Source organism: Patagioenas fasciata, chromosome 8 (assembly GCF_037038585.1).
Source record: "Patagioenas fasciata isolate bPatFas1 chromosome 8, bPatFas1.hap1, whole genome shotgun sequence".
Classification (NCBI taxonomy): Eukaryota; Metazoa; Chordata; class Aves; order Columbiformes; family Columbidae; genus Patagioenas; species Patagioenas fasciata.
The window spans coordinates 24,841,302-24,868,210 of record NC_092527.1 but is presented as its reverse complement, the minus strand read 5'-3'; the positions used below and the strand labels follow the sequence as shown (position 1 = coordinate 24,868,210).

Sequence of the window (26,909 nt, the reverse complement as noted above, 5' to 3'; positions counted from 1 at the left end):
ATTCTCAAGCTCTTCCTAGTTTGGGAAATTTTGTCTTAGGATTTTTTTTTACTGGGACAGAGCATCAGGCACTAGTGAAGTCTAAGAGAAATAGGACAACAAAGCAGATACTATTGCCATTAGTGATGAATCATGTAGATTGGTGTAGTTTCCTGCAAGCTACCTAGAAAGTAAAGTCTTTATTTTGGAATGTAGTGCCTTCAATCCCAACCCCAGTAATCATTGTGCAAAGTACTGTACTGCATCACAGGAGGTATCTGTGAAGGAATTGTCAATGCTGAGGTTGTAATATGTTTTGAAGTTTATTGTTCCATTCTAAAGCTCTTATCACTGAGGTATTTTAAGCCAAAAACTTCAGACTGGATTTCATACCACATTAATCTGCTTGTACTTAACAGATAAATGCATGAATTAGTGAAAGTAGCACATTCATAATTAGATGGTAAGTTTTTGTATTGGAGATTTAAAGTTACAATGTTTTAGGATTTATTTATTTTTTTGTAGAACTATTGTTGTGATTTTTAAATGTAGTTTTAAAACATTCTGAAAACTTTTCACAGCTGTTACTCAACACCTTGCTTCCTCTAATGTTCTGTAGTTGTTGTTCTCTTCATCACTGATATTTAATGTGTAGTTTAGGTCATTTGGTATCTTTCGATTGCTTGTGTCCTTTAAAAGAATCAGATAATCTTTTGATCTGTTTCTTCTGCTGAAACATTTAGGTATTGTATGCTTCATCTTCCTCTACAAGAAGAGGTTAAAGAACAAGCGTTTCCTCCTACCCCAGAGTAATCCTGGAATGGGATTTCACTTCTAATGTTGTGCAGATCTCATTGAAGCATCCTGAGTCATATTTACTGGTTTACTTTGCTGATTGTTTGTTTATTTATTCTATATTACTGCTTTGCCAGTAGTCTTTGGATGGGCAGAGGACTGGCAGACTTCAGTGATACGGTTAGAAGTAACAGTCCCTTAAGTAGTTAGCTGAAACCGTGTAGTGCCAAGATTAATAATTTATTCTCTTCTTGTGAATTTCAGGTTAGATTACAGTTAAGATTTTTTGAGTAGCTGAATAAGTTGTATGGGCCATGACATATGATTATGGACAAAAGGGTGGTATATAAAGCAATATGGAACTGCATTCCCCTCGATGCAGTAATCCTGTTCACGTGGCAGGAGGAGATTTTTAACCTGTTTTCTGAGTCCAGCAGCATGAATTCACATAGCACTTCTGACACAATTGAATTGGGTACTTAAAATGGAACACCTTTTTGAAGTCTTGCTTCACTGATTTCAGATTTTAACATCATTAAAAGAAAATGGAGTGAACAAATAATGCCCTGAAATAAAAATGTATATTTTAAGCCTTTTAAAAAATGTTTACCTTGATTTTCTCCCCATCTACTGTCCTTTTGTATAATCTTGTATTTGAAAAAGGATTAAGGAATTGGAAGATCCTTGCCTTATCCTATTATTTCTGAAAAAGAGAGTTTTGCTAAGAATAGTCTTTTAATCTGCTGTCATGGCAGCTGCTTCTCCAAACTATAGAGTTACACAAGTTTTCTTTTGATGGAGCCATTCTGGTTTATGAATTCTGTGGCAAAACTGACCTGCAAGAGACAGTTGACGAAGTGTTACTTTATATATAGTGATAATAGGATTCATTATGGAACCATCTGTAGTGGAGCTTCATGTGACATTACGCTGAGGAAGCTATAGAGATTCTCTCCTATGAAATGTAGCACAGCAGAATGTTTGCAGAGCGATGTTGTTTTTTTTTTGGTAGATGTAGCACTGCACATTCTGATAAAGCTTGTTCTAGAAAAATGCTACCTCTGAAATTTTTTTTGGTGATTAAATAAAATCGCAGTTCAGGAGTCCATTAAAAAAACATTTGAGAGGAAAGGTAGGGCGAGAAATTTTCAGTGTTAGAAATGCCAGTTTATAGGCTGTTTAATATTGCATGCTGCAGAGTATCTGCCTCTTCATTTACATCCTACTGGCATGTGTATCTAAAATCTATTTTAAAGAGGAAGGCATTTGTCTTAAAGAATCTCTGATGATGTCTTATCAGTTCTTACAAAAAAAGTGTTTAGAGAAATGCTGCAGTATATTCCATTACAAATATATTATTTCACTGTGCAACCTCCTGTGTTGATCTCTGTGTCATATATACCCTTACCCCAAAATGCAAAACCCTGGAAAATTTACAGAATACCATATAGTAGCAGAGTGTTGTTGTAAATGAAATCAGAAGTGTTTATAATTTGGTGGGTGTATGTATGTTACATAAGTGCTATTGGCTGCAGATGAGGACTTTCCAGAGAGGGTGCACTGGTGTTCCAGAGCAGCTACATTGACTTAACTGCTGGTGTTAGAGGAACTGACTTGACTGGGAGAAATGCTGGGAAGTCCTGTGTGCTGCGGGCTTAAATGTTACTGATTTGGATAACCAGAGCTGATTTGACTGTCACCAAAATCAACTCGTAAGTCTCAGATACTTTTTGGGTAAATCTTCATAACTGCTAGTACAGTTTTCAGGATGTTTTAAATGCTTATGTTGTTGGCTGTCTCTAGAGATTGCTTCCTGATCAGACTATGTACCTTTTAAAAAAATACATTCCATAAACTGGGAAATCTGGATAGCATCAAATGTTTAATATTCACAAATGATGAAGAAATGTCAGGTTTCATCTCCCCTGCCACAAACTGGCTGACTTCCCCACTTCCTTAGAGGAGAGGGAGATAGCTGAAGGAACGGTAGATAAGCAAGCACAAAGTTTCACATCTGTTCATGGAGCTGATAGTATGCATTCACTTATGTGTCTTTTTTTCTTTGCCTTCAGGCTACTGAATGTCTGATTTTTAGACCATGCTATGTATTTTGACTTATCTTCCCATTCTTCTGTTTTCTGAGTATTAATTTTATGTCAGCTTCTCATGTTACAAAGTTAGAGCTGCTGGTGTCTCTAATGTGTGTTTTACCTAACTTCCAGGCAGGGCCTAAAGCAACAGTCTGTGGATAATTTTCTTCTGTGACCAGCTGCTTTAGTGACTGTTATAAAGGGGAGGTAAAACTGAGTAGTGCTGAGAGTTACAGAGGTGAGGTCAATTATCTGATTCTTTTAGCTAACCTGTGCATGTAAAAGATAAATAGAAACATGCAGTCCCATGTGTTATCTTTTTTTTCCTGTGCTTTGTGTTGATCTTTTTTATTGACTCCGTGCCATTAACAAACAATACCTTAACTCTTCATGAGTGACTACTATATGCTAGTATGCTTTGTAGTGAAAGGGCTGTAGCTTATAGGCTGGCATTATGTGATAATATTTTAGAGTGTTGAGAAACTGAGGTGCAAGAGTAGGAAGGTAGGTTAAGTAGAATCCTCTCAATAAGAGTTTTGTTGTTTAAAAGCAGAAAAATGTCTGTTTTGAAAGGAGAATCACTGTAGAATTTGTCAGTATTTTTTGCTTGGTTTTTCGTTTTCCTGCTTCTGTAAGGTATGTGGTGTGTTTATCTGACTGTAAAGAATTCAGTTCTTATTAAACAAGACAAATGCTTTAGATGCAGCAGAAATTATAGCAATTGTCCTATTTTGGATGTTTTGTAAGAGAAGTTTCACAATATGAGAATTCTCTTCAGAAATGCATGTAACAGTTTAATATTGATTTTTATATGGAGGATACTCCAAAGTTGTGCATGCAGGTTCAGCATTTGAAGTTGGTGCTGCTGACCCCTGTTCAGGAGTAGCATTTTCTTAAATCGCTTTAGAAAATAATGGTGTTTGATACTTGTTTTGCATGAATGCCTGCTTTGAGCTGCTGAGGAGCATGTGATGTGAAGTTGACATGTTTGCCTCTCCCGTGCTCCACAGGGAGTGGTGTGTGAAATTGCTGCTGGAGCTCTGGTGGGCCTGTCCGTGCCAGCTGGGTGGGCAGCTCTAGGAAATAGTTCATTTGGAGCAGCGTTTAACAACAGGAATTGGTTTTGTATTTAGATGTATTTGTATTTAGATGTGATCTTGCAATACCTATTTCTATACAAATGCCAGTAGCTCAGTGTTCTGCTAGTTATATTTTGTTGCTGCCAGTCATAGCAACTGTTACTGTTAAACAATCTCTGAATTGTTAGTTACTTCTGACAGTTTATCAGACCATTTGAAGTTACTTGAAACATGGAAGCGGAAAAGCTTAACTTCCAGTTGCCTAATACCAAATTCAATGAGCACTGCTCGCTTTCTCCAGCTGAAGGTTTCCCCGGTTCCAGGTTCAGCTATTAAAGTTTTGGCATTAATGACTGCAACCTGTGCCTGATTGCTATTCCTGGCTACCCAGTATTTGCATAAGATTTCATGCAGGGAATTAAAGCAATGGTGCATAAAATATTATGTTGAAAGTTAGCTGTTCATGCTCATTCCTGGTTTTATTCTTCACTGTTTATCATGGCTTGTGAAACATCTGGGATGAGGTTCCCAAAATGACACACTGCTTTGTGGAAACATCTACTTTTGGCTGGGATGCTGTGGTACTTATCAGATAAGCCTGACAGGGGCAGTGCTAGAGAACATGCTAGCTTCAAGTTCCTGCCTGTGACTAACCCTGCAAATATAATCCCTGGGGCGTCCGGCTTCAGTGACACCACAGAACCTGTTCTCTGCCTTGGCGGAATTGCCTTGTTGCAGCTCAAGGGGCTGCAGTTGTGAGCAGCTGCTACCGGAGAGCTCTGCTTGGGAAATAAGTATATTCCTCTTCCCTGGAGAAATCCTTGACTGGCTGCCAGTAGTAATTCTCCTCTCCCTTCCCTTCCCTCCCTTCAAAGCAAACAAGGCAGCTTGCAGGTGCTAGAGGTGCTGGAGATCAGGTTCTTTCCCTGCTCTCATGGCCCCGCTGTAGAGGTCATTCACTAACTGAAGTGACTAGGAGAAGGAACAGATGAAAATGAAAAAGTGTATTTGCTATCGCTGTTTGCATATATATTTTCTTCTAACATTTTCTAGTCTGTCTATAAGCTGGAAGCTGAATTTCAGTAGGTGTAAAATTTTATGGAAGTGTTCTGCTCCCTTTCAAAACATACTGGAGTTATTTTTATTCAGTGTACAGTACAATGTCTAGCTTGGGCATTATAGTTCATAAAATATGTGAATAGGCTAGGAATGATTTAAATGGCAGGAAGTTCCCTAAAAGTAATTTAAGAAATAAAAAAAAAAAAAGCTGGTTGTGTTTCTATTAATCCTTCCCTGCCCCACAAATTCTACTATTTCACCCGTTTTTGCAAGAGAACAGAATAGAGGGCTGTGCATGGGTCTCTGCTGAAGAACTCCTCTGAATTATTGAGAAGTTGATTAGAATTAACGCTGGAGGTAGCCCTGATATCCCTTTAGAAGATCAATTCATGCTCATTGCGCTCAGATTCTGGTCTCCTGCCTTTCCCTCACTGGGTGCTTTTTAAATGGGGAAAAAACAAACAAGCACTAACAAAAAAACAAAACAAACAAACAATCTTCTACTAATTCAAGCTCCTCTTTTTTGATGTTTTTGTCTTCTTATTATCCTTAGCAAATCTTAAGTATGTATTTGTGCTTTGATTCAAGATCTGGAAAAAACTCTTTCTTTGTTTATGGTTTTTAAAACTGCAGTTTTTCTGCCGTAATCCACAGGTGTAACTGGAAGGTAGAAAGATTTGTTTCTTCCAGGGTAGTCCAGGCTACCTTAACGTTTTTAAAGAGCTATAGGGGAGATGCAGTTTCTTGCCTAAGTGTGAAGTGCGAGGTCTAGAGTTTGTGAGGATTCAAAGGACTCTGCTGGGAGCTGGACCTGAATGAGATTTGCTCCAAAACTAGACTTGCTGGAGTATAGGATGAAAATGGTTTTGGGGCAGAAAAGGAGATAAGGAATTAATAGTGAGTACTGTTAAGTCTGTGGAGAGAAGTAGGGGACTAGAGAGCAGAAGCAACCCAAAAACTGGAGAGATTTACATGTTCCAAGAAGGCAGCCTGGTTTAGAGCATCTGAGAATACCTCATTTGCAAATGGTTCTCTGTGAACACTGGAGTGACTGTGTGTGCTTCAGCATGTTGAGTCTTGAAAGTGCTTAGTTTTTTCCATTTGAGTTCCTGCTTTGAGTCACTACTACTCTGAGTGAAGACTCAAAGCACCTTGTGATTCTTGAGGTCCTTTGTACTTTGTTTATACTTGCACTTGGAGATGATGGTTCTAAGAAAGCTCCCTGTATGTGAGGTATAGGATTACTTGTCTGTTTCAAACAGAACTGGGATTTGGGAAAAGAAATCAGTTGTGGAGGTTAAAATCAGATTATTTGACTTGTTTTGTGAATACCTCTTTCAAGAAGTGATAGCAGGTCCTTGGAACCCTCTTTTGTAGACAACACCAACTATTGAATTTAGCAGAATTGTAGATTTTACTGAGGGATTTTTGTTGACTTTTGTTGACTTTTTATTTACCAGGTTAAGAATTTAGAACAAGAAGTTGAATTTTAGATATTTTAAGAGTAGCTTACAAAACCAGTTTTATGTAAATATTTTTTTCCGAGCAAGGTAATTTGTTGGTCTTCCTTATCAAAGCCAAAACATACTTCCTTCTGTGCTTGGAGCCTCTTGTGCTCCCAACTGTCCCATATACAGATTGTTTTCTATTTCATACTAAAGCACATGTTCATTTTAATTTTACAAATTTCTTCGTTTTACTTATCTATAGATGGGAGAGGGGTCACTGTGCAGGTTTGCATTGGAATTCAGTATGGAGCGTTGGTGCTGTTGTGTGAGCTTATGCTGCTTAAATGGTAGACAGTTCCTTAATGCTGAGATTCCAACTGATTTTTGGAAAGTCAGTTAATTGCAATTGCATTCAATTAGGTAATCTTTTTATGGAAACTGTAATAAGGTAACCATTGGCCAAGAAAAGGCTGCTGGAGTGGAGAAGGGAATGGTTTATTTCCCTGCATGTCTTCCCCTTCTTAGTAGACTCCTCAGATTACAGTTACTGTCTTAATCTTCAGATGAGGTGACAGAAATACATGAAGAAAACTAAATCTAGTTTTCTAGGTGGCTAGGAAATTAATCATGTGATCTGGCTGGAGCATGAGGTTAGAGCCGCTATATGAACCTGTAAACCTTAAATCACTGGAAAGATTGCATTAGTATTAATGGATTTCATGCATTGTTAATTTAGGACTCTGCATAGTCGTTTCCTGTAAAATGTACTGAGAACAGAGTTAGTTTAAAGGAGGGGGCTCTAAATCTTCCCAAGAGATTTATCAATCTGGCAATGATGTCTGATGAACCACTGAGGTAATTTGCTGGTACAAACAACCCATATTATATTCTTTGAAATTTCATTTTGCTGTTGCATACTCAAAAAAGTTTTTGCTTTAGAGCCATATTTATCTCTCTATACCAAACATGTCGTCTTTTCTGAAATTATCATATTTAGTGGAGAAAGCCATCTATTTATTGTTAAATAGTCAACAGGTTCTTGGAAATCAAGAAATTTGCTTTGAATTTTCTGTTAATATTTATAATGGTCTAGTAATATCTTGCTGCAGTGTTCACCCAGCTAATGTTAACTCCTTTTCCCAAATTCCTTATCTGCATTAGCATTTAACAGAGCTGGAGGGACTGTTAAATGTAACTTTTAGTTCCAAAGGCTGTATGGAAAAAGAAAACATTGTTGAAACTGTGATTACCTTTGTGAATAACAGAATGAGTTACAAAGTTACCTTTAAGAAACAGAATGCTTTTGTTCTTCCGTTTCCTAAATTTGAGCCTTTGAAGCATTTGTTTTATTAAGTATCTGAAAACTGGGTTCTATTTGCAATACCCATTTAGAAGATGTCCAGAAGCCTTCAAAGGTGACAGCTGAAAATTAGACAAGCGTTCACAAAGACATGATGAATACAAATCAGCTGTGTGTGAGCTGTATTTTCACAAAGATATTAAATAAAATTCATTAATGCGAGAGCTTTATGTACACTGTACATTTGTTTTCCTTTCAGTAGCAATCTAGCATATACGTGAAATACTGCTGGCCTTCTCTAGGTCAACCACAGATTCCTACAGAACATTAATTTTGGTAGTGTTAGATCCCTTTCTAAATGGAGTTATTGTATAATCATTGGTATGTAGCATGTGTCATTGATAATGTTTGTTCTATTACTAACTAGTATCTTAATGTATGCAATTTTTTTTAATTTTAAAATTGGCTTTTCCCATTTCTTCCTTTAACTGTCATGGTCTTCATTTTTTTGTCACCCTAATTCTGAGCAGCCTCTGTAGTCATCTCCTTCCTTAACTGTGAATCACTTTTGCCCAGGAGCCCCCAGTGGTAGGTAGATTGTTGTCTTAGCTGGTATTTGTCTTGTGCCTAAGACATGTCCCACCCCGAAGACTGTTTACTAGCTTGGTGTCCTGATTTTCGTCTAAGGCTAAGCCCATTTATGCTTGGTCTTAGATTGCTTTAAAAACCATGAAAACCAAGTCTGATTCCATGCAAATCTTGTAACTAATGATGATTGTTCCCTTCTGTACTTCATTGCAGTAGAAACAAACTATGTATGTATAATTTCTGAGACCAAAGGATACTGAGAGTAAGGTATTGTGCGTTATAGCATGGGATAAATTGTGGATTTTCATTTTATGTTGTCTAGTAAAAGTGTAAAACAGCAATTAATGAGCAATTGTAGAGACCTAGCTGTACAGAGCACATGTTTCTCCACCTTTAAATTGGCAGTATTCTAGGCAAATCTATTTCCATGTCCCTAGTGGGAAAATTATCTCTTGGGTTTTGTTTCTTTGTCTGAAGAGATATCTGTCAAAGTATGCTTTTTGTCAGTTTGCAATGCAACCTTTGAAGCTTTCCTTTTAATTGTCACTATCTCTAGTGAAGGTAAAGTGCAGAAGAGGTCATAAAATATTTTGTGCTCTTGTGGAGACTGAGAGATCCTTTCCTCCACAAAACCTGTTCCATTTCTGTTCCTCTGTATGCCCAGAATGTGTGGGAGTAGCGTTATGCATAATTATGTGTATCTTTAAAGTGATCTCTGATTTTAAAAGCATAGACTTGGTATCTAGTTGACGTGAAGGCTAGCAGGTTTGATAGGCAAGAAAAGATTATTTAATGGTAATACTGCACTAAAGCTAAATACTCAGACATCTAGTTGAAAGCACATGGTTTTCCAATTCAGTTCTAATTGTGGATACATAAACTTGTTGTGGTTAACTTGGGTGTTAGGGCCTGTCTGAGCTGGGAAAGTCCTCATAATTGCCTGCTGTTTCAGCTGCACTGCTCAGAGTCCTGACGTGGATGAGCCTGGATTGATCTTAAAAGCAAAATGTTACATTCCCCAAATCCAGCCATAGTGACATAGTGGGTACATGTCTGATAACCTTGTCTGTACCCCGAGCTCCATGTAGCCATGAGCCTCCCACAACCATGCTGGTGTCAGCTCTAGTTCAAACACATTAAGTTCATTTGCAGTTTGGGATTGTGCTGTTTAGAGCTGAAGATCTGCTACATTGGAGGTCCCTTCATAGCACTGCCGGGTGGTTATAGATCATAGGTGTAAAAAGCGTAAAATAAAACAGGGCCTGGCATGAGCGTCAAGTCATCTCTTTCTGCCTTCCAAAGAAATCAATTTAGACATTCTGCAAAGGCAAGTTTACCAAATATATTGGTATTGTTTATATAATATTGCATTGGGAGTTCTTTTTTTTGTCCATGTCTAAGTCCATCTGGCCATTACTAAGGTTTGTAACGCACTTGCAATAGGATTTTTTAAGCAAGAGATGTGTGAGCAAAGGATTAACTTCTCTCTTTGCCACCCCAACTTTCCATCCCCAAATCCTCTGTTTGGCCAAGGTATTTAGACTGTACTAGAAAAATATTTTAACATACACTGTACATACACTGTCCTATATGTTGATTAATAAAGTGAATGGTTTCTCTGTTAGAGACAAATGTGATATTAGTATTAAAATACAGCATTTTCTTATCCAGATATCTTTAAGTCAGCAAGTTTATATAGAACAGTCTTGTTGAAAAATGCTACAGTACATACCTCTCTTTAGACAAAAGTAAATGGCAGATATTTGCGTATTTGTAAACATTGCTATAGATGGTTTATTTTGTTTTAAAATCTTACTGTTGTTTTAAATATGCTTATTTTAAAGCTGGGTGAAGAAATTTGGTCAATCGTCATTGTCAGTGTTATTCACTTGTGGAGAAGCAGGAGAATGGGGTGTCATTGAAGCATATTTATAAATGTCCGTGCTTCTTGAAGGTTATCCATAATATTTACTTTCATAGATATATGCTACTTATCTTTTTGAGGAGCTACAAGTTCGTTGTGTCCACGTTCATGCTTTCACATCTTAAACTTTATCAACCTCTATAAAAGAAGTGATGAGAGTTAATCGTTGACCATCTTATGTCTCTTGTGGATCTATTGAATTCTAGCTGCTTTTAGTGGAATCGGACCAACACCACAGCCTTGTGGGACCCCTAGGGGCCTTTTATTGTGTGGATATAATGTTATTTCAATATCCAGCATTTTTGTTGTGCTTTCTCAGGTAAATACTATTTATGGCAATCCGGAAAATTAAAGTTAATATGTCAAACCACACTGTACTATCTTGGGGTTCAGTTTTGGAGTGTCCTTATGTTGAGTAATTGTGGGCTGCTGCTAAAAGGTTGCCGTGTATTGAAACTTGCTTAGGCAAGGTGTTTTCAAGGAAGAGCACAAGAGTTGATGTGTGAGAGGAAATTGGAATATTCTGTGAGATCCCCTGCTGATAGTTGACAGCATTCTGGCAAGTTGACAGTTAATGGCACAAATGTATTATTAGCTTCCTCATTAATTATAGAAATCTGGAATCCACATCCTGCCTTTCTTCCCATATGTGCTTCTGCAAAATTGATAGAAAATGGAACAAAATGTCAAATTTCAGGCAGACGAGTTTATCTGATATAGCTTAATCACGTTTTAATGAAAAACATTGCAGGATACATTGTATAAGAATCTTGAAAGTCTGCCAGTTTCTGAACTTAGACTTGATTTAATATTTAAAGACAAAGGCTTTTGGTGTTGTGGATCTTTGAAGCTAGACTTCAGAAGACTACTCAGCAGTAAATTAGTGGACAGGAAGAAATCCGGAATTATAGAATCATTTCGGGTGGAAGAGACCCTCAGGATCATTGAGTCCAACTGTAACCTAACTCTGGCACTAAGCCATGTCTCTAAGAACTTTGTCTAGATGTCTTTTAAAGACCTCCAGGGATGGTGACTCAAGCTCTTCCGTGGGTAGCCGGTTCCAATGCCTGACAACCCTTTCCATGAAGAATTTTTTCCTAATATCCAATCTGAACCTCCCCTGGTGCAACTTGAGGCCATTCCCTCTTGTCCTATCACTTGTTACTTGGGAGAAGAGACGAACACGCTCCTTGCTACAACCTCTTTTCAGGTAGTTGTAGACAGCAATAAGGTCTCCCCTCAGCCTCCTTTTCTGCAGGCTAAACAGCCCCAGTTCTCTCAGCTGCTCCTCATAAGACTTATTTTGGACTGTGCTGACTGTCAGTACCCTGAGTACTGGTAAATGAGAATATTCTAATGCAAAATAGATTTTTTTTTTTCTTTGCTGCATTTTGCTCTACAAGGCATTGCATATGTTAGTCTTTAAAAGATACAACATTAAATTTGGACTGGTGCACTAGAGCTGCTGTATGTGGACGTATATTGAAATACACAAACCCAGTGGTATCTATCCGAGTATTTGTTTTTCTTGTGTATTTTGATTGCATTTAATTATGTATTACATCCTGACTTGAAGTTTCTTAGGAATTCCTTAAACATTTTATTTCAAAAGCAATCTCTTCCCTGAAATAGTGCCTTTCTGAAAGTGCAGAAGTTTGGTTTTGCTGTATGTAAGAGCAGAGCTATTTGTCTTTCTCACTTCCTTCTGTAAATAGTTCCTGCAAAAGCAAGCTTTGCACTGCAAAACCCATCTCCCCGCTCTTGCTCTTTACTCATTTCCTGGGGCTTGGAAATATACCCAAATAGTGGTCTGGGAGACATTTGGGTGTCACAGTCTGTAAGGCTGGTGGTATGTGGGTCCAGGCAGTAGTGGGGTGTTTGAGGCATGGCCCAAGTAGATCAGATCTCTCACAGAATATCCACAGCTATTATAAGAATATCTCTTATGTGGAAAGTTACTTAACAAGTTTCATAACTGAGAGGGAAGCATTGACTGAAACTTTCTTTTAATTTGGTTTCTAAAGAGTTAAATAGGTACAGTGGCAGTTAGAAGGCTGAGGTCTTTCAACTGTCAGTAGAAAGATACAGTGCGTTGTAGGCTGATCTGTATTAATCAGATGCGATGTATGGTGTGGTTTTTAGCATTTTAAATAGTTCAGTAGCAGGGAAAGCCTTTTAAACTATAATCTGATAGCGCCTTTATAGAATGTTATGTTTGTTTGTTTTTCCATTTTTTTCTTTATTCTATACTAATTGGGTCTTTTGTTTGGCTTTGGGGTTTTTTTAATTTTAAGTTGTGTCATGACTGACATCAGTTGGTGAAGTTTTCAACAGGATGGAGGCACATTTAATTATATCTGTCTGTCACTGAATCATGTCCTTCAAACACTTAGCTCATTCTTTTTTAAGTAACCAATTATAATTAAACCATTGATGGCAGGAGTTTATAATTTATATTCAATTAAGATAGGAATGTAACAATTATTGCAACTAAAAAGTCTAGCAGATATTTATTTTTTTTTTAGTTTTCTAAGTGTAGCTCTGAAAATGCTCTGAATTGTGTCACAATGTATCTACAAAATTTTGCTGTAGGAATAAATGTTGGTGTAGTTTCTCTTAAAAAAATTAAATAGCTACTTAAATAGATTTAAAATATTTGAATTTTTAAATTATTTTTATTGTTAAAGTAGGTATTATAGATACTTCTTTTCTCTATATAGACAGTTCAATAAACAAAACCAAACCAAACCAACAACAAAACAAACAAAAACCAAAACAAAAACCCAAAAACAAACCAAAAAAACCCCACCCTTTGCCTGGTTTCAAGCTTGGAGAACAAAACCATCTAGTACTTATTCTGAAGCTTGAAGAAACCTGGTTAGATGTATCTTCTTTAGATAAGCCTGTTTTCTCCCTGGGTATGGAAATGCAAGTGAGGGAGGAGGCAGCTCTTTGTGAAGGGTGTGCTTGCTGTTCCTCATGCAGAGCAGAGGGTGGAAGTGGCAAATCCACATTGTTGAAGATGGGGACACTCAGCCTCGAATGAGTGGGATGGGTGGGGCTGGTGCTGCGTGTGTATTGTAGTCCTGACTGAAGCTGTGTATCAGCCAAAAACTCATGTACAGGCAAAACTATCCTTTTTGCTTTTTCTCTTTCTTGGGCTAGAGGGTTGATTCCCCGTCATCTCTGGAGCTTTCTGGGGAAGATGTGCAGAGAGTGCAGGGGAACGGACCATGGGAGCGTGACATTCCTGGTACCCTCCTCTGGCTATGATACAGTCACTGCCTGAAGTGAGAGAATATTCATACCAAATCTGGTCACAAACTTCATTTTTTTTTTAGCACTAGCATAGCTGCTGTAATAGTTCAGAACGTGAGCTTGTCAATTATGAAGCTTAGACTTGGTGTACAGTTTGGTTTTTTTTCATTTATCTTTGGAGCAGAGAGGATTAGACTAATCTAATGGGTTATAGGCAGTACCTATGTGACTGCAAAGCTAATATATTCAGAAAGGAGTGAAAACTTTGTTACAGAAAGATTACCTATGGATTTTTTTTTTACCGTGGTCAAAATAAGCAAGAATTTATTTTATATGATGCTTTATGCTAAAATACTATGATTAATTATAAAATGGTTAGTATATACAGGTTTCCCAGTACCTATTGCCAAGCACATCTTACAGTATTTGAACATGTAACAACTCACAAAGCTTTAAGGCCATAAAATTTGCTTTGCAATAATACCATGTATGCTATACACATGAAATCTGTTAATATCAAGGAATTATTTTCTGAGGGAATACCATATCTCAAGATCCTTTCTTAAACTATACTTGGTTTGTTTCACCCTTTGATCCTGTGAAGTTTACCAAATTGAAAGAAAAATCAATTAAACGCTAGTTTTTGGCTATTCAGAATACTGACCTTTAAAAGTGAAGGTGCCAACATTCATCTGAAAACCTTGGATGGAGAGGAGCAGGCCTTCCTGCACTTGTTTCTGAAGAATTATCCCAAGTGAAGTAATAAACTTTCATTCTCTTGATGCTGATACCAAACAGCAGAGCTCTGTCTACTAAGCTGTTCTGGCTAATCCTACGTTGTTCAATGTCATTACAGTTTTAGTGGATAAAATCAATAGTTGTTGTTTTGTTTTGTTTTTCTCAGCTGATGATGAACAGATGTAAGATTGAGTAAATTATTGTTTTCATTCGTTGTTTTCTGATTTTCAAAAATTTGTTTGGCTAATTTCATACCTTCCACAACAAATTTTTTCTCTCCTAATTCTGTGTGTGTGTCTTTTTGTTGGTTGGTTTGTTTTTTCGTCATTATGTATTCATTGGGCATCTTTATTCCAAAACTTTGAGTGAGTGTATTTCTGAAAAAAGATGTTGAGAAAGAGGCAGAGTCTGAAGATGCAGTGATAAAAGGGAAGAAAGAGCTGGGGATGGTGTCATGTATTGCTAAGAAATTAGGCTTTTTGGCTCCTTCCAGTAAGCCCACCTCCACCCCATAGAGCTACCATTTACAGTCTGCATTCCCGTTTTGTGTACAGTTTTTCTTGTGTAAGGCAACAGTTCTTGTCCAGTTGTGCCTTCCCTGTCAGCTGGAGAATGAAGCCTTCAGCAATACTGCTTATACACTGGCACAAGCTCATTTGGTATTTAGTTAAGTCTTTGTGACAGAGACTCTTTTTTTGACAGTATTTTGGAAAGGGCTTGTTTAATAGACTTTTCTTTTGAGATAAATGCCGATTAAGATTGTGCATTTTAAATTTATTACTTACTGAATAGTTAAAAATGTGTCCTATTTGGAACTTCAGAGTATTTTTTATTGCACCTACATAGCTTAAATGGTGCAGGTTACGCAGGTTAAGATTAACTAGTTGAAAGTGGAATCTGGTCAGTTTATAGATTCTTAAATAAATTCTACTTTTACATTTGTGATTATTATTATTATTATTTGTGGCTGCATTTGCACTGTCTGCGTTTTCAAAGCTTGTTTAAAATTCAACAAATGTATAGCGTCATGGCATACAGAATCTAAGGATTTGTTTGGGCCTTTGAATAATAATATGGGAAACTGTTCCTCAAGTTAGTGACAAAGGAAGACAGCATGCTGTAGTTCCTGAAGAAATTAAGAAATTTCTTCTTCTAGTCAAGCAGGAGTTTGCGTTGCTGGGTATCAATTATATTACAGCTGCACCCAAAACACCTGTGAAGAGAAAATTAAAAGTGCGCAATTAACATCAAGGAAATAAGAAACGATACACTAAAAACCACTGTGCAGTTTTATTTTTTTCTCCTGTGGACATATGCATTGAGAAGTTGCCTTCCTTTTTTGCAATATAGGGGTTTATTTTGTTGTGTGTGTTTGTTTGTTTGTTCATTTTTTGTGTGTGTGTAATATACATCCTTTTTTCTTGCTCTTGGTCTCGCTTTCCCGGATGATTACTTTTTTTCATGGGGGCTAGTATGTGACATCTCTGACAAGGCCAGTTTCCCTTTTCTATCCTAGACTGACTATATATATTTCCACATGAGTGACAGGTATTCCTGTTAGTTGTGACCAGGAGTATTTTGATCATTGCAGTGTCTGGAAGATGTTTTCGTGTTGTTGTATTTACAGAGTCATGCAACAATTTAGGTTGGGAGGGAGCTCTGCAGTGTGTCTGGTCCAAATCTGTCTCTCTTGCTCTGTGTGTGTGTGTGTGAAGGGCTGGCAGCACTCATCTCATGGCACTCTCTGGATGACATGTAGCTTCCTGCCTGTTTGATCTTCTGCCTAAGATTTTTGCTACTATTCACTTCTGCTTTTCTGTTATTTTTGCCCTTCTAGAATCCTATCTTAAGAACATTCCTAAAAATAAAACATTTCAGATGCGCCATCTTATTGCTACAGATGTTAAAAATAAATACATTTGCATATGGGACTTATTGGGGAAGTGTCTTCCATGTGTTATAGAGAATTTTGCCTTTGTCAGATTACATACAGTTGTAAAATCTTAGGTTTTAAAGCTTTATTTCTTTACAGGCCAGAAGCAAAATCTGAATGAAGCAATCTAACTAAGTTGCCGCCATGAGCAGAAGCAAACGTGACAACAATTTCTACAGTGTTGAAATTGGAGACTCTACTTTCACTGTATTGAAACGGTATCAAAACTTAAAACCAATAGGATCAGGAGCACAAGGGATAGTATGGTAAGGTTTCCTTACAATTTAAATATACTCTTATGTTCCCTTGATAGAATTTTCTGAGTCCTTTAACTGTTGTATGTTACTGAGTAGGAGTGTGGAGAACTACCTTTTATGTGCAAACCAGTAATAGCAATAGTTAGCTGTTTTTCCTCAGCAAGGGCTGTTGCTGTTGACTTTTGACCTATGTCCTTTCCAGCTTCTGAACTGATGCCCTTCTATACAAGTTCGACCAGCTGTGCTGAGTCCCATAAATTAATGGCAGGGGGAAAACCTGGATAAAGAAACTAATCCTAATCCTAAACCACACTGCTTGCAGTGAAACAGAAGCCAGAAATACTCTGTATAATATTTGATGCTTGTAAATGCTTTTCTCAAAATGGTTTGTTAGGACTTTGGTTCACTTCTAATAGTTTCAAAATCTAACTAGTCCCTTATGCCAGTTAGTGAGCATTTGTGATGCTGCTTGTCACTGCAATGTGTAAATACCTGGTACGGTTTAGGAAAATATTACTTGACAATATAATTGAGTGGTGCTGTGTGGACTGAAGAGTGTCTGATTGATTTAAAACTGGTGACCACTAGCTGCTTGTGGGCACTATTTCCTGTTCAGTGACATTACCTCAAATGTTTGTTTAAGCTTCTTCAGACTTTTTTAAATGTTCAGGAGAAGGATATAGGTAGCACAGGATCTTGGAGACTTTCAAGTTTATTGAAACACGCTGCTAACCAGGGACATAAAAATACAAAAGAAACATCAAGGAAGAGACTGATAGAGAAAACACTTCTTCTCAAACACTTTTCCCTATAACCTCTTTACTGTCTAATTGCTGTCTTGATCAGTGTTTAAAAAATGTGTGGTACGCGTGTGTTTCTAATTTGTATTTGTGTTTTAGCTGAGTTAATAAAATAGTATACTTAGTGCAAATGAAAACCTGAAGGCCAGTACTCTAGAGAATTGTTTCTGAAATGGTAATTTATGGAATTAACATTATTTGATCTGTAAGTCGCAGCAGCAGAAAAACTCATCTGCATTTATTTGCATGTGTATTAATATAATGAGGACACAGACAGTTGTTTGACCGGAGTCTGTTGAGTTGCTACAGAAAGGCCTCCAAAAGCTTTAGATATTATCACTGTCCTTCTGGTTCCCAGTCATAGATTACTGCCTGTTTTCCAAATTTACTGCCCCTCTCTGAGCTGAGATCTAAAAGCTTGACTATGCAATTACCCTAGTGTCCTTCTGTAATTGTAGTGGTAGTTGAAGCCTTTTTAGTAAAACTCCTCTGATTACCCTGAGGACCATAGTGTGTATGTAGTTAAATCTTGCCCATGTCTGGAGGAGATAGGGTGTAATTCTTGTGATTTGGATTGGTGTTTGTTTGGTTTGTTTGTTTGCTTGTTTTGAATGAAGCAATCAACAAACAAAAAACCTGATCCAACTTCATTTGGAACAATATTAAGCAGATGGCTTAAAGGCTCAACCATATATAATACTGAGACTCTAAGGCTACCATTATGTACTAGGGATGCAGAAGGTTAAATACTGATACAGGATTCCCATGTTGGCAGTCTTTCCTGGCCACTTCTCTGCCACTCTTTCGTGAGATATTCCTTATCTTGGGAGTAGGTGAGGGAAGTTTCAGATAGTGGAAAATGTAAACCAAAGAAAGTTACTGGTATATGTTGTCCCTGCCTTTTTTTTTTTTCTTTGATAGTCGCTAGAGGTTTTGCTGATGTAAAAAAAAAACAAAAAAACAAAAAAACATCATTCGAGCCTGCGTACTATACAGACAACACACTTTTAAAAGTAGCTAGTTGGATTTAGTGGATGCTGACTGTTTACTGGCAGATGTTGTTCATGAGGTTTGAGCACCATTCTTGATAAGAGAGAAGAAAACATCCTTTTCCCTGCTGAGGATTTTTTAGTAACTGATAAATATTTCCTGAGTCTGCACAGCAATCAGCTGTCGTGTTATGTCTTACCGGAAACAAAATGCATACCTCCCTGTCATGGAAATGTGATTCTTAGGGGAGTTTACCCCAGTAACAGCCTTCATCAGTGAAACAGCCTGTGTCACTGAATGATATGACAATCTTGGCATTAGTCTGCAAACAAAATGTTTTTCTTCCTTTACTAAGTAAAGTCAGTGACATTTAAGATGTTGAGGCTTTCCTAGCTTCTTTTTGTTTGTTTGTTTTAGCTTGACACTGACGTTCTGAGGTTATTAAGAAACTGCATAAGTATAAGCATGGGACCTTTGTATAATCTCTCTCCTTCTCCCTTTCAGTGTGAAAATTTTACATAAAACTGATGTGCTTTTTATGCTTGAAGTGTTTTGGATCCTTTTTTAGGTGATCTGTTCTTGAGTGCCAATGAATGGCAAGAGCTCAATATCTTTAGTAAGATATTTTAGGAAGCAGGGATATGCATTTTTTTTGTGGAGATTGTCATGTGTTAGTACTATGAAGCTGAGAAACATTTCTAAAGTTTGAAGCACTCAGCATGTAAGAACACTTTGCTGTTATGCTCCCTAAAGATGAAAAATACTGGAAATTTGGTTTATCTGCAGACACGATAGAAGGTATCTGAAAAAGGTGGCAACTTCCACAACTTAAAGAACCTTGACAGTGACATATAAAATGTTATTTTTAATTGCAGTGCAGCTTATGATGCCATCCTTGAACGAAATGTTGCAATCAAGAAGTTAAGCCGACCATTTCAGAACCAAACCCACGCTAAAAGAGCCTACAGAGAGCTTGTTCTTATGAAGTGCGTTAATCACAAAAATGTAAGTGCAGTGTCTTGCTTTAAATGTGATAGAATTGCCTAGAAGGTTTTTCTTTGTAAAAGTCTTAAAAGTGATTTCAGAGAATGACATCCTCTGTAGATTATAGAGATCTTCTTTGCATGGCTATGTCTCCATAAGTACAGAAGGCTCTTTCAGAAGAGCTGTAATTGGCTCATTTTAATACCTACCCTATCTTTAAATACTCAGGAAGGGAATCAGTGCTACATTGCTACATTTTTAGGCAGCTGGCAACTAAGAATACTGTGAGAAGTAAGTGCATCCTTGTTTTTGTTACTTCTGCTGTACAAAGAGAAGGGAAAAAGGCTGTAATAGTTTAATTTTTTTTACCCTGAGGCATGAATGAGTTAGGAATCTTGTGTTATGACAACAGGAACTGTCTGATGCTTAAGCAACTGTGGAGTAGAACCAGATCACAGAAATGGGGAGAGAATAAGCGAGTTGGGCTATGGAAGACTGGTGTTGGCCATTTTCTTACTTCAGAGACAGCTGTGGGCTGTCTTCCTCACTCCCCCTCTTAATCCCCCTTTAACAAGATAAAATGCCCTCTGGCTGCTACGGCCAGGGACAGTCATAGAAGACTTACTCCATCTTTTAGCTACTTTGGAAAATCTTGTGTGTTTTCTAAAGCAGAGATAGTTAATATGTGGATTCTGTGAAGGAAGTTTTACCTAATAGCAAAATCTGTATGAAGATGAACTATCACAAGCCTGCCTGACTCTTGATGAGTAGTAGCTTGACCTGTTTCTGCACATCCCATCCATTCTTAGCAACTTGGAAATATACTAAAGCAGCTCCAAGAATCTCTTTTTCTCTTTGGGTGGACTTGTTGTTTCAACTCTGTCAATGGCAACATGGTATCTCTTAGGTAGTATTTGTCATTTTTATGTTTTGGTTTTTTTGTTTTGTTTTGTTTTCTCATATGCAATAAAAATCTTACTAGCTCTCTTCAAACAGAAAGTAGAAGGCAGGGGAAGACTGACTAATTTCCTTAGGTTTTAAGCTTTGAATATCATCTTGTTAAGGCACAGAGTGTCTCTAGATTATGTGATTTGGGAGGAATAATACTCCTAAAATCATTAGCATCTATTGCAGCATGTTAGGCCTGATTGAGCTGCTGAGCGTCTTGAGCTTCAGTGTATACTCAGAATATTGGGTATTGGTTTTGAAACGTTGACCTTGTGACTCTGCTATTGCTATAGTGTGGTTATACTTCTTCTTCCCATTTCCTACAGATAATCGGCCTACTGAATGTGTTCACTCCACAAAAATCCCTGGAAGAATTTCAAGACGTGTAAGTCTGACTTAAAGCTGAAAATTCATTTTAGAAGCATTCATGCAGAAAGATGAACAAGGGAAAGGATACAATAAAATGACAGTATTATCTGATTATTATTCTTTGTTTTGCTTCATAAGCTACATAGTGATGGAACTCATGGATGCAAACCTCTGCCAAGTGATTCAGATGGAGCTAGATCATGAACGAATGTCCTATCTTCTTTATCAAATGCTATGTGGTATCAAACATCTTCATTCAGCTGGAATTATACATAGGGTAAGTGGACGTAAGTTTGTATATTTTGCATTGTACCTGACTTTGTCTTGAGTATTTGAAAGACAAAATTCCGAAATAGGAGCACAAATGGTGATCCATAGCCTGTCCCATAGGCAGAGAAGGAAAACTGAAAGGAAATAGTCACACTTTTTCCATTGTAATTCTGGAATGAACCTTTTGAATGTTTGAGTGATTTGTTAATAATCTGCACAGAGTAATTAAAGCTTTTTACAGAGAGTTATATTACCTCTTCTAATTCTAGAAAACATTCTATTTTATTAGTGTTTCCACCTTTTTTATTTTGGTAACCAAACCTGAAATCTCATCTTTTGCAAGAACTGCCCATTTTCTTTCTGCTCTTTTATTGGCAGAGTAACAAATAAGTATCTGAAGTCTCCAAACAGGCAGATGATGAAAAATACCTGCAAGTGGAACATATATACACCTGTGTGTCACAAAGCATTCACTCAGACTGCCCACAGGCAAAACTGACTGCTGCTTTTTAAGTGGCAATTGTGTGTGTTGTAATCCAGTCAAGAAATTCTGAAGTTAAGGTTTCATGCTCAAGTTGAACATCTCATATATGTTTGTATGTGGTGTAAATATTGTTTGAGATTGTTTGATTATAACTTTTCAAATATAATCTCTGCTATTTTGGGAAATCGTAAGCTTCTGTTTCTACAGTGCTATATTGTTCATTGTAATTTTTTAGAGAGCTTTAAAAGTTTTCATTTCTGAAATGATGCAGAAATACAATTAAACTTATGTGTGATACTTCCAGTCATTACTGTGTAGTCTTCCTCACGGATGATGTACACAGCACAAATGGCACCACAGGAATTTCTGTGTTACAATGCTTGTCCAGTTCAGTACTCCACCTCATTGTGACTGGGATGTTGAATGGCCACAAGCTGGATCTGGCCGTGTGACACTCCAACCCAGTCACTCTGTTTTTCCCTGAAAGGAACTGGCATGGTTTGAGTAGACAATATAGTTTGAATGGCCAAAACTGTTTCCGTTACTCAGCTTCCTCTCGCACACGTCAGATTGGCAAGGCGGGGTAGGCAGAAGCAATGCCTGCAGCCAGGCTTTGCGCCCCGTGCTTCTTGATCTGCATGTAGGCATTGAGAAAGGTCAGTGGGCTTCTTCCATTATTCTGGGAATGCTAGGCAAAACTAGGATACTTCACTTAACACAGTTGTGGCATTATTGAAATATTGAATATGACTGATATTATGCAGCCCTTTGTGTCCTCATGCCTGTCAAATTGAAATCATGCGTTTGTACATAGCTTCACATTTTCTGGTCTCTTTAGTACTTAGGTGTGGAAGTTTAATGTTGTGGGTTTTCCTAGGTCTTTTTTATTTTTGGAAAACTGCATATTGTATGGACGTGCCAGAGTAGGTAATGTAAGAGTGTCTCTTTTGTGGATCTTGGGGCAGACAGGAGGGAGCTTCTAAAACTTCACTTGCTTTATGGATGGTTTGTACTTGTACAAAATGAGCATCAAAACACTGAAGAAGTCATGGATACGTGTAAACATTCATACATTTATAGAAATGAAGTAACTATTCAGGTAGTTGTTGGGCAGGAATAAAGACAGATTTGAGGATAGAATTACTTCGTCTATAAATATGGATGGTCTTTGAAATGCTTCATATTGTGCAGTCAAATGAAGTACAACAATAACCTATTCCAAAGAGACTAAAGATACAATTGCTATGTAAATAGGAACATATGTATGCATGAATGCTTTTGAAGAACATGGGCAGATACATTTCGCTTGCATGTCTTCGTGGTAGATTTTCAGCTGACAGCTTCTTCTCGGACTTTGTCAGGAGATTAAGTATGTTCAGGCAAAACTGTATTTATTATGTACTTACTGTGTGTGTTACACCTTTATACTTCTAGGTGTAAAGTACCAAAATCCTTTCTCTGTGGACAAGCTAAACAAAACCTCAGAAGACAAGGAGGGCATGCTTGAGAAGGAACATATTTCATATGGACCATGTGGCTCCAATTGTCACTCTTTATACCACTCTTCTGGGCTTTCACCTCCAGTGTCCTTATTGTCTAAAACTAATTACTTTATTTAAACTAATTACTCCTTAAACATAGTCTGCACTACTGTGGCTGCCAGGGGAGCATTCTGGCTATGAATCTAGTGTAATTCTTCAGTGTCCTCTAAATCTTTTGCTTTTTTTGGTGTCAGTAGTTTCACATGTTTTAACTAGGTTCTTCATCTTCTAACACAGCTGTGATAATTAATTTCAGCATCTCAGTAACTTTTTCAAAGCTTGCTGAATGACAGAAATTACGACAATCTGTATATGTGCCTGTAGCACTGGATACTACCTGCCATAGAAATAGGTGATTTTCCTTTTTTTTTTTTTTAATAGCAAACTAGAGTCAGGGATCAAGGCAGATATTAAACATAAAGAGTTTCAAACAGTTTCACCTAGAAGTTGTAGGAGGCAATACTTAGCTGCCACATCAGTGGATAAAGATTTGATCTTGGTAAAGATGCTGCTGTAGCTTTACACCAACTTCAACAGATACTGGCAAATGAGCATTACTGTGTTGAAAACGTTTTGCAGAGACAGAGTTTCCAGCTAGTGTAGAAGTACACGTTCATTTACATTTTGCAATCTGAGGAGGATGAACGATCAGCATTGCAGAGTTGTGCCTCACTGACTTGCTGAAGGACACAAAATACCTCATTAGTCTTGCATGGAGGCTCTGAAACATCATATTCTGTCTGATTTTGAGCACTTCACAAAGGTTCCTAATTACGGAAGCCCCTCACACAAATCTATAGAAAGAGAAAAGGCCATAGAAGCTATGCATTACCCTTCAGAGATGTCTCTCTCTCCCTGTGTGGTTAATGGGGAGACAGCCATGAATAACCTCTCATTTTTGGGCACTGACATTTTACATTTTTAAGGTTAAGCATGATGCTATCTGTTGTAGGTTCTGGATATATTTATACAGCCTAACAAACTTAACCACTCTTATAGGAGCTTTTGAGTCTTTGTTTATTTAAAACAAAAGAAGTATTGTTTCTGCACTGATTTCAATGCAGTGTAAGTCAAATCTCACCTCAATCATTTTGAAGGACAGCTCTGTATGCCAAATTACAACATGTTCCTAGGCTTCATGACAACCACATGATATTCAGAAATTAAGGATGGACGGTATTCTGTAAACTTTTGCTTTTTGTTCTCATAGTGATTTTTTCTTGCAAAGGGAAGATCTCGTAATATTTTCAGTGCTAATCCTGCAGCTTTGGGGAGGATGAGTATAGTTAATACGATGACCATGCACCTGGGTTTCATCAGTGAACATCCTCCAAATAATAGAAGTGTGAAAAAATAAAGCTGATAATAAGCAGGACAGTAGCAGAATATGAAACATGCATATTAAATAGCTGGAATGCCTTATGATACTTCAATTTATTTATGGTGTTTGAGAATCTTTTAAGGCGACATTGTCTACAGAGTCTTTGTGAGGGTGATTTGGAAGTGCATGTGTGAGTATGCAAGTGTGCAAGACTTTTAATTACTCATTAAAATTCTGTTGTTCTGGAACTCTTTTTGTGGTTTCCTCTATGTCTTTAGTACAGCTTTCTTAGCTTTCTGAGGCGTTTGTTGAAAACCATACACGTACAAATGAAAACTACATATATCTTGCAGATAACCACTTTAAAAGCTTTAAAAAACAGTGAAAGATTGGGCTACTTATCAAAGGCCTGCAGCTCAAATGCTGGAGTCCTCTACCACATGTCAGGTTTTTCTCTCATTAATCTTAGCAGACGGTAGGCAGAAAGAATTCAAGCTTTATCTATGTCAACCTGTGTGCTGTGAATGATTTTATCATAGCAAAATTATTCTGAAGCTACTCTGTTTTGTAATATTTGCTCTGTGACATTCAGATGTGTGTAAGATCCTCCTGAGACAATGACCGAGTGTGCCTGTGTAGCGTATAAATAAATGTTGTATAGCCGCTATTGTCAATGTGGCTTTAGGGTTCAAGGGAAGAGAATACAGTTGCCAAGTTTCTAAGATGATCTGAAGCTGTATCAGTGTGTTTTGCACTCTAATTTAATTATTGTGTTAATTTCTGGCAGTTTTTCAATGGTGCCCTTTTGGGTTTGGTCACCAAAATGAGTATAAAACCAAATTCTAAATGGGAAACTAAATCTATGTGAGCATGGGAATTTATTTCCTGTTCAGGGAAACATCTGCATTGATTCAAAAGAGGTAATGCAGCCTTAACTAGCGAAGAAACATTTACTTTTTATATTCATGTTATAATTTTAATAATTCTTGTAACAAGATGATTATTGCATCAAATTATTTCAGCAATTGTTATGTTGCTTGTGTTCTGCATTGTAGTGATAACTGTTGTTCTAGTGAACAGTTTCTAGACCTTTCCTCAGAGCTAACATTTCTTACTAATCTCAGTTTATTTCAGACATTGCTAACGTATCTTGTAACTCTGGTTGTATTTTCCTTCCTTAATTGCTATGTAAATCTACAAGTACAATAAGGGTATTAATTCCGTAGTCTGCTGAATACACATGAATTAATGCAAGGGGGAAAGAAACTACAGTTATAGCAATAACCTAGTTGTATATGTGGCATTTGATGTTAGCAGTATTATCTTTTAAAAATGTGAACCGCAGAGTACTTTTTGCTTGTCTTAGCAGTCATATATGATGTTTCTTTTTAAAGGATTTAAAGCCCAGTAATATAGTAGTAAAGTCAGACTGCACTTTGAAGATTCTTGACTTTGGACTGGCCAGAACTGCAGGAACTAGTTTTATGATGACGCCTTATGTAGTGACTCGTTACTACAGAGCACCAGAGGTCATCCTAGGGATGGGATACAAAGAAAACGGTCAGCAAATATAGTCTTTCTTTGGCATAGCTTTATTTTTTTGTTTGGCACACCACATTTTACATGTTAATGTTTTTTTCTAGATGTAGAAATTTTATAAATTAGCCTTGTGACCACAATGCAGATTCTGGATGCACCAGTTTGTTTATTCAGCTCAACCCATTAGAAATGTTTACATTTAATAGGAGAAGAAATTGAGGGCCTTGTTTGTTTAAAAATTTAAATAACTTACTTAGTAGTAGATTAAGTTCATCCAGGAAGAACTGGAAATATATTTTCTTAATACGTGGTATGTACCTTGATATACCTTCATCTGACTTCATTCCTGATGAGGATGTAAATTGTAATTCATCAGTAAATGTGTGTCCTAAATTTAATGTTTAAATAACTATATTCACTATAGTCTTTCAGGATGCAGGGAACTTAAAAGCTACTAAGGAACAAACAATCTAGAACTACCTACTGTGGCATTACTTTTTATTAAACTCTACCTGTCGCACTTAATTCTTAACTAATGTTGCTGAAGAAAAATTCAGGTATATACTTGAGACAAGAATGCAGAGTACTGTGATGAAGCATCATAGAGTCTTTGAGGTCCATGACGAATTCCAAGGAAATTTGCTTTGTCCTTCTGCTTGCATACATTTCCCTCCTCTTTATACTCGCTCTGTAGCCCTTCTTCTCTGAATATCTTCTACAAGAAAATAAGGAAAGGATGCAGCATTTGAGGGAAACACACAATCAAGTACATTGCATCTTCTGAATGAAGGACCTTGTATCCTTTAGGAAACCAAAGAAAGTAATACGTCATTCCTGAAACTCTGCTGTAGCAGCCCCAGTTCTGCTGCCATTTCATTGATCTACTGTCACTGTGGTCACTTCAGCTCTCTTGGTGTTTCCACCTCAGGCAGGCACAGTGCACAGAGGTCACCATTTGCTGACCCTCTATCGATTAGTCCTCCAGTAAGGCCTGTGAGGTGCCCTGATGCTCGAGGCTTGGTTTGCTGTCTCCTGGTGATGTGAGACTTGGCTCAGCGGGTTACTGACACAGCTGGGGCATGCTCTGCTTTTTACGATTCTGAAGATAGTCTGCAAACTTCCCTGGCAACTGCATACCATTACAGCAAGGGACTCCAGGTTGTGTGTAAACCATAGCTGCTATGTGCATAGAGAGTTGCTTTTCTTGTCATTTAT

General features: G+C 37.4%; 1 protein-coding gene across 6 annotated transcripts in view; it reads left to right on the top strand.

Moving 5' to 3' along the window:
- The window catches only part of MAPK8 (mitogen-activated protein kinase 8), a 51,340-nt gene that overhangs the window by 8,673 nt on the left and 15,758 nt on the right, over window positions 1–26,909 (top strand). For all 6 annotated transcript variants that reach the window (XM_065843904.2, XM_065843905.2, XM_071811961.1 and 3 more), the window contains exons 2-6: window positions 16,291–16,457; window positions 19,114–19,243; window positions 20,497–20,555; window positions 20,678–20,816; window positions 25,550–25,715. In XM_065843904.2, the coding sequence (XP_065699976.1) occupies window positions 16,336–16,457; window positions 19,114–19,243; window positions 20,497–20,555; window positions 20,678–20,816; window positions 25,550–25,715 (616 nt within the window). In that variant the 5' untranslated portion in view covers window positions 16,291–16,335. The remainder of the gene's footprint in view (window positions 1–16,290; window positions 16,458–19,113; window positions 19,244–20,496; window positions 20,556–20,677; window positions 20,817–25,549; window positions 25,716–26,909) is intronic.